Genomic DNA, 8,723 nt, shown 5'->3' with positions numbered 1-8,723 from the left:
TGTGATTTTATCTAAATGTATGTGTTCTTATCTCATACAATCTCTTTCATTTAATCTCATGTAATCTAATATCAGGTAATTTCATTACATTTCAAATTTACTTGATCTAAACCCACAATCTGTTATCTAATATTGTCACATTTCATTTGCTCTTGTATCATGTAATTTCATTTTATGTCATCAAATCTCGGGTAATTTCTTCTCATCTAATAACACTTCACTTATTTAGTTCACTTATTTCACTCTTCACTTCATTTAATGTCATCAGTGTTAATAATCTGATCTCATGTCATATAATTTCAGGTCTGGTTATCACATCATTAATTTCAATTTCTTCTAATCATTTTATCTCATTCAATATTATGTCATCCCATGCCACATCATGTCATGTAATTTCATGCCGCCCTCATTTAATCTAACCTGGTCTCATCATGTCCTCTGATCTCATATCTGTCAAGGCATGTCATCTAATCTCATCTAACCTCATTTCAAGGCATTTCATGTCATCTCCTTTCAACTCATTTCATCTCATCAAAACAATTTGGTCTGAACCCTGGTTCCTAACAGCATGGTTACCATGGTGACAGCGTGGACATAGTTGTCTCCCAGCTCCTGAGCAGTGAGGATCCTCTGCAGTGTTTCCTGCCAGGAGGCCTCAACTCGCTTCTTTTTCTGTGGTGACACAGAACTGGTGGTAGTCTTGATGTTACTACTACCAGCTTCCCTCTCCTCCTGCTTCTCCTGCTCCTCCTCTTCCTCTTCTTCTGGCCGCCTCCTGTAGATCTCCCTCAGTTCCTCCATCCTCTCCTCCACCTGGAAAATAGGAGTACCATCAGCTAACAGCACAGGTAGCTTCATCTTCTTTGAACACTTCTCTGACGGACTCCCTCTCTGCAGTAGAGATGTATTTATCCTTTAAATACTGACATTTCTTTTTGGTCAGAGTGATATCAGTTGGTCAGATTCCCTGCAGGCGCCCTCTAGACGCTGTAATTAGTAGTAGTAGTAGTATGTCATATTGACAATAAAACAATAACAATAAAAGACAATAATACTATTGCATGGTCAAAATAACAATATCTTAAGTTAAGTGAATAACTCATTGAGGTGTAGACTAAAACAGACTCAGACCTGCTGTGCTGTTCTGAGGAAAGTGACGTAAGTTTGCAGCAGCTGCAGGTTTGAATCAATTTTCCTGTTCAGACTCTGCAGCTCCTTCAGGACCAGATCAACTCGACCAGCAAGTTCAGGACTCAGTGAGCCGGTTGAGTCAGGAGCAGGTGGACCAGGCCGAGCAGTGCTGGTTCTGGTCTGCCCTCCGGTGCCGCCTCTCTTCAGTTGCTCTGTCAGGGCCTTCAGAGGGGACAGCTGCCTGCTGGGTTCACTTGGAGGCCGGGGACTGGTTCTGCTAGTTGGATCTGTGTGCAGAGCTTGAATCTGATCCACGATCTGCTTCAAGTTTTCTGCATCGTGACCTGCAGACTGGAGACAAACCAAGAAAAATCATCTGTGGAATGTGTGAAATGCCTCATATGCATTACAGTGTTACTCTGTTATACCACAGTAACAGCAGTTTATCAACTTCCTGCTATAACCTCAGTCTGTCGTCATCTGAGAATCTGTTCGAAGCAGCTGCACAAATTTTACTGCAGTTTTTCTAGAAGGACAGAAACTTTTAGAAAAAATTATATGTGTGTGTGTTAATGTGTATGTGTGTACCTCAGCCTGTGTGTGCAGCTGCAGGTGTTTGTTCAGAGCATCTTCGGCTTCAGAGAGTTGCTGTCCTGCTTCAGAGCTGTTAGACAACACACTCCTGCCCTGCTGCACCCAAGTCCACACCTGCAAAACACACACAAACACAAACAGATGTTGTAACACAAAGGCTATCACTTTTTATTTGAAATTCTAATTTTTATTTGAATGTGGGGTGAAAAGAAGTCTTTATAGCGCATCAGACCATTTGAAGTAGTTTGCCTTGTAGTCCACCAGAGGGCAGTATCAGTAAACTAAACTAATGATAATGCACTGTAGTTTTGTTAGGGAAAAGGGGAACAGTAGCACGACCAAAGCATCTGAGAAGCACCGTGTGGAAGTATTTTGGGCTCTACACTGTGGATCACAAAGTCATGAATAAAGATAAGGCTGTTTGTCGACTTTGTAAAAAGCAACTGCCTTGCGCTTCAGTGGCCACAAATCTGTGCACTCAGCTTACCATGCTGTTCGACGGGCTGTTAATAAACTAATAATGTGTTGTGTTCTGGGGGAGTGGGCGTGAGCAAACAGGGGAGAGGGCACATTTGAATGAATTCAAATTAACTGCAGGTCATTTTGAGTTTGTTCAGTCTTGATTGTCACTGTGATTTAGTGACACCGAGAGACAATATGTCACCTTGTCCATGAGGTGTTCACATGACGACAGCAGCTGCTGCTGCTGACTGGTCAGGGGTACTCGATGGGTGTGGTCTTCTCCACTTTGACTCTCCTTTCCCAGCATGCTCTCCTGTCCTGCCACCTGCCCACTACCAAAGAAGAACAAAATCATGCAGATTTCATGACCAGTGTTTACAAATTTCTCCTCATCTGTGAGAGGTCATCGTGTTCTGGCTCATCAGTATTAAAGCCTCTGTGTATATTATGGGACAACTGTAAAATGTGCCCAGATGTAGTGAGTGTGCAGGAAGGTCAGGAGAGAGAAGGTCAAAATGTGAGTAATAAACAGTGTTTGTGTAGGGTATGGATTTAAAAATAATCTGAAGTCTCAAGTGGAACAAAATCCTGAAACTGCACCAGGCCCAGAGTGGGTCATTCACTGACCAAAGGGCTTTGCTGAATAGGTAACATTGAGGTGAACTTTTCCTACCTGCTGGTTGTAGCAGGTCTGTGCTGTTTGGTTTTTTCTTGTTTCCTGCTCAATTTGGACAAACTGATGTCTTCAGTCTGAGAGAGAGATCACAAGTTCATTTCATGTCATTATCAAAAACAATGGTGAAAATATTTTTCTTGTGAGCTTCATTTCACAACAAATAAGCACAAGTCTAGAGCTCGAGAAAAAGTAACCTAACATAACATTAACGTTACTTTCTGATGGAATGAGTTTGCTCCAGTTATCATAAAGTCCTGGATCAATAAAGCTGAATTTAGTTCTGTCTGTTGATTGGTAGATGATTTCTTCCTCAAACCCTCAACCAGCAAGTTACCTCTGATCTGGATCCAGGCTCCAAATCAGATCCAGATCCCAGCAGTTCATCTGATCTGGAACCAGGCTGCAGGTTTCTAGTCTCCTCTGATCTGGATCCAGGCTTCAGAACAGATATGATGCCAGAGTGAAGGACTCTGGTCACCTCTGATCTCGATTGGGGATGCAGGTCTATGGTCTCCTCTGATCTGGATTCAGTCTTCAGAGTTGATATGGTACCAGACTGATGGTCTCTGGTCTCATCTGATCTGGATTCAGATGGCAGATCTTTGCTCTCTGCTAATGTGGATTCAAACTGCAAGTCTATGTTCTTCTCTGATCTGGATTCAGGCTGCAGGTCTAATCTGGATCTTGACTTTGCATCTGATCTGGATTCTGGCTCAGTGTTTCTGGTGTCCTCTGAGGTGGAATGTGACTGCAGATCTGATCTACATCCAGACTGCAGGTTTCTGTCTCTTTCTGAGTTGGATCCATGATTCAGATCTGTCCCAGGTCCTAACTGGAGCTTCACCATCTTCTCTGATTTGGATTCAGACTGCAAGTTGTTGTTTTCCTCAGATCTAGATCTAAGCTTTGGAACTGATCTGGATTCAGGCTTTATATTTGATCTAGATCCTGACTCTAAGTTTCTGGTTTCCTCTGGCTCTATATCTCTGATTTGCTCTAATCTAGATCCAGGGGTCTGCTCTAATCTGGATCCTGGCTGTAGGTTTCTGGTCTCCTCTGATCTGGACTCAGACTTCACATTTGGTGTGAATTCATGCTGTAGATCTTTGGTCTCCTTTGACCTTGATCCGGGCTGATGGTCTATGGTCTCCTCTAATTTCGAATCTGACTTCAGGTCTGATCTGGATCCAGCTTTCAGGTTTAAGATGAATCTGGACTGCAGGTTCCTGATTTCCTCTAGTCTAGGTACAGGCCTTGGCTCTAATCTGAATCCAGGCTGCAGATCTGACCTAGATCCAGCTTGAACATCATCTTTGGATTCAGGTTGAAGGTCTTTGTTTTCCTCTGATCTGGATTCAGGTTTCAGAACTGATCTGGAACGTGACTTTGAGTTTCTGGTCTCTTCTAACTTGAATTCAAGCTCCACATCTCTGGTTTGCTCTGATCTAGATTCAATCCTATCTAATTTGATTCCAGGCTTTAGATCTGACCTGGATACCGTCTCAAAGTTTGTGGTCTCCTCTGATTGAGATCCAGGCCTCACATCTGCTCTGAATCCAGCCTGACGGTCTGTCGTTTCTTTTATTCTGGAATCTGACAGCAGGTCTGCGCTCTCTGCTGATGTGGATTCAGACTGCGGGTTCTGGACCAGGATTTTGTCAACTGTGAGAGTCCAGTTCTGTGGTGAAAAAAAGAGTGGAGAGAGTTTTGAGTTAGGATGGTTTTGGGAAACACACGATCATCTTCAGAGGGTTCATAAACTGGATTTTAGGATCTTAGCCTTAAGGTCTCTTTTCTTTCAGTTCAGCTGCTTGATATCAGAGTTTTCAGCTGACAGAATATATTTAAATCCGGTCATCGGAGAACTGAGAATGTGGCTGGGGCAGGATTTATATTTAACCTGAACACCAGATGGTGCTGACAGAGACTGATGACTCTCACTGCTGCCAGTTCACTTACTCTGCTCTATCATCCATCCATCCACCCACCAATCCACCCTGCCATCTATCCATCCGTCCATCTCTTACTTCAGAGCTTTCTGGTCTGGACTCTTGCTCTCTGATGCTGTTCTCCACCCTCAGGAGCTGCAGCCTGACAGCCTGGTCCGCCCTCCTCCTTCTATCCTGCAGTGTCTCCACCAGCTCCTCCAGCCTCGATGCCACCCCCAACCTGCACTGGGAACTCTGGGAAGAGGCAAGGAGAGAAGTTAAACCAGTGGAATTCAAAAACAATAAAAAAGAAAAAAACAACAACAACCAGGAATGGGCCTCACTGAGATTATCCAAATTAACACACTGTAGATAGTATAGATAGACATTAAAATGAATTAAAAATTTAGACATTGTCACCTCCTCTTCCTCTCCATGGTCCTCCTCATCCTGCAGTACCCCGCCTCTCCTCTGGAGGGCCTCGGTCCTCTGCAGCTGTCTGAGTTTCTGCAGCAGGACGCTGCTGCTGGTTAAAACCTGCAGGGATTTTCCCAGAAGATCTGAAATTAAAACACAAAGACTCAAATGAAAGTCATCTGTGACAGATATATGACTGACATATTCCTGATAAATCTACATTATCTTGCACTGATTCATAACTCTGTCAACCAGAATCCTCAACCTCCAAAGAACCAGTGTAAACCAGTTTGTCCAAATCCATTTCTTTGCCAGCTTCAATCCGTTTATCTCTCATTTAAACCAGGTTTGGGTAGTTTAGAATGATGCAGCCTGGTTTTTTATTCCAGTTTAAAAATCTGTTTAAACAGTTTTAATCCACCTGCAACACCTGCGATAGATCAGTTTAAACTAGTTTATACGAGTTTATAATCAGATATGAAAATTTCACACGGTATAGTTTATCCAAGGTTTAAACTAGTTCAAAATAACTGCAGCCCTTCAATTATAACACGTCAGTTTAAACCAGTTTTTCTAAGGTTTACACCAGTTTAAATCACCTGTAACTCTGCAGCTGAAGAAAACCAGTTTAAATCATTTCATCTGTGGTTCAAAGAAATCTGACAGGTTAAACTAGCTTAAACTGTTCATAGCTGAGTTTTACAACCAGTTTAAAACAAGATAAATTCAGTCTCTTGTTATGACTAATTTGAGCAATGGTTACCTCTCCTCATGGAGTCATACGTGAGCTGAATTTCAGTCAGTCTGTCGTCATCTGGTCTGAGCTGTAGATCCTCAACTCTGTCAATACTGACAGAAAACTAGAGGCATGAAAACAGACAGATGTTATTACTCACACGTATTACTTAGTGTGAAAGTAAACAAACAAGAAAGAAAATCAAAGTCAGTCTGAGGCTTGACAACAACGTGCTTCAGCTGAGTGGAGTTTGCATGTTCTCCCTGTACCTGTGTGGGCTCTCTCTGGGTACTCTTCCCACAGTCCAAACACATGCAGGTTAGGTTAACCGGTGGCTCCCTTAGGTGTGAATGTGAGCGTGAATGGTTGTTTGTCTATATATGTCGGCCTTGTGATGGACTGGTGATCCATACAGGGTGCACCCTGTCTAGATAATGGATGGATGTAATAATTATTTTCTAAACATATAAACGCCCCTGCTTAACTACTTGATCCAAACAGATCAGAGTTCTGGATCAGGAGCTCCAGAACTCTGAACTTAACGAGCTCCAGATATCAATTTGCATTAATAACTAGTTGCTTCTGCCAACCAGTCCAGTTTGAGTTAGTTACCATGTGAATTCTTATGCCCAAAAGCATATTTTGTGTAGCGACCTTTGACCTTTGACCACCAAAATGTCATCAGTTCATCATTGAGTCCAAGTGAATGTTTGCACAAAATTTGAAGAAATTCCCTTGAGGTGTTTCACGAGGATGGGACTGACAAACGACCTGAAAACAACTAAAATGTTACGGTAGGACTCTCCTGTGTTTAAAGAGCTACAATCAGCTGATCATTTCTCCACTCTGTTGAACTACAGAAACACAGTTCCCTGGTGGTTGTATGTTACAGAGTTATTGGCGTGGAGAGAGCTCATTAACCAACAGAGTGAAGTCTCACATTAATTAAGATTAATTAGCAGCAGCTGATGTCATTTTAATCAGAGGGAAACAAAAGAGAAGCCGTTAACATCACCTGCAGGTTTTCTGTCTTTGATTCTAAAAACAACAGGGAGGGATAAAAGGTCCAAACTGGAGGACACTATGGCTACAAATGTAACTGATACTTCCAGCACCCTCTGTGCTGGTAAAGTTGTACCTTAGTTCATTTAACTGTGACTGACAATTAAAATAGAAACAGAAAGTTCATAGTTGGTGGGTTGCTTTAGATAAAGGCTGCAGCAGGTGACTGAGGTCAGGCAGCAGGTGTTGCTAATAAAATGGCAGCCAGGCAGTGAGCATGGCTGAAAGATCCAGGAAATACACTGCACCACCTGAGGAATGTGAGACTCAGGGCTGAAATGTCCTTCATGGGAAGGATAAATCACATCCACAGAGGAGACACTGTACTTTACTGCTGACAGGGAGGAGGTCAAAGGTCACTACAGCCTAACAATAGAGTGTCACTTTACACCAGGAGATTCCTACCTCTAGCACTCTGCGGTAAAAGTCTGAAGCCAGTATCAGGACTTCCTGACGTTTCTCGAGCAGGTGAAGGAGCAGCGACCACCCCTCGCTCAGAGACTCCACCATGGCCTTGTGAACTCCCTCTTCCTCCTCATTTTTCTTGTTTCGCTCCATCATCCCTTCATCCCTCCTCTTCCTCCTCTGATCCATCTTTTGGCTCACCGCCGCCAGCACTTCTCCCTCATGTTTCTGGAATAACAGCAGTGTGAAAAAGAAGGTTCTTACCCAACATTGGCATGAACAACTGTTTCCATATGTGTAGATGAGTGTACCTTGAGTTTCTCCATCAGCTGCTGCTGCTCCTGGATCAGGGTCTGGTTTTCCTCCTGGTTCAATCCAATCTCACAGAGGCTTGGATGGGCCTGGACCAACTGGATATGGACTAGAGACCCGCTCTGAGCAACAAACATACAAACACATGTGGGGTGAGAACAGTGAAAGCAGTTTGTTTTGTGCTGCACTTCCAGACGAGTATGACAGGAGGACTGATGACGCCTTTCAGATGAGAGGTGAAAAGAAATCTAGCTGCCTTCAACTCCAGCACTTATGACAGAAACTCAGCTTGCTGCCCGCAAAGCACAGTGAGTGACAAAACTGTTTACTATGCACAAATTACTTATTTGATCCTTCATAAGGCTCCAAAGTGTTATGAACTCTAGTATAGGACCCCAATGCAGAGAACACACACAGGTAAGTACCAACAGATGGCTCTTTAATCAGGCACCGATGAAAACACAGGAACAATAGGCAGGCAGCGTGGCAGGCGACTGGCTGACTAAAGAAAGTACTGAAGACACGAGGAACAGAAAACGCTGCCACTGGAGAAACAGGTAGCCACAGAGAACAGGAGAATCCAAACAGGTAGCGCTGAGAGCTTGCACACAGGATACAGCAAGGAATACTCTGGCAAAGGACTGGGGTGAAGGCCGGGCTTAAGAAGGCGAAGGGAGAACGAGCGGAGTGGAAACAGGTGTGTGTAATCAGCCAGCAGGAGGAGACAGCCACACCCCTAGCAACACACCAGCTCTGCAACCAAACAGAAAAAAGGGAAGGGGGAACAGAGAGAAAGAACACAACACAAAGACAAACTAACCCAAACCATAACAGTACCCCCCCCTCAACGGACGCCTCCTGGCGGCCTACCAGGCTTGTCGGGATGCCTGGTGTAAAAGTCATTAATGAGTTCAGGGTCCAGGATGAGTGAGCGAGTGATCCAGGAACGTTCCTCTGGCCCGTACCCCTCCCAGTCCACCAGGTATTGAAAGCCCGACCC

The 8,723-nt window shown here is 43.8% G+C and overlaps 1 protein-coding gene across 1 annotated transcript; it reads right to left on the bottom strand.

Moving 5' to 3' along the window:
* Positions 1-576: 576 nt before the first annotated feature.
* On the bottom strand, positions 577-7,845 carry LOC108874707 (uncharacterized; the record flags this gene model as incomplete). Its single annotated transcript, XM_018663218.1, has 11 exons — positions 577-813; positions 1,132-1,482; positions 1,720-1,839; positions 2,390-2,519; positions 2,861-2,937; positions 3,198-4,541; positions 4,891-5,046; positions 5,212-5,351; positions 5,972-6,068; positions 7,412-7,639; positions 7,723-7,845. Coding segments are annotated over 11 exons (3,003 nt in total), but the record flags the coding sequence as incomplete, so codon positions are not given.
* Positions 7,846-8,723: the final 878 nt, after the last annotated feature.

The sequence above is a fragment of the Lates calcarifer genome, unplaced genomic scaffold (genome assembly GCF_001640805.2).
Source record: "Lates calcarifer isolate ASB-BC8 unplaced genomic scaffold, TLL_Latcal_v3 _unitig_5573_quiver_2707, whole genome shotgun sequence".
NCBI lineage: Eukaryota > Metazoa > Chordata > Actinopteri > Centropomidae > Lates > Lates calcarifer.
The sequence above is the reverse complement of the archived record's forward strand: the minus strand, read 5'-3'. Positions and strand labels throughout refer to the sequence as shown.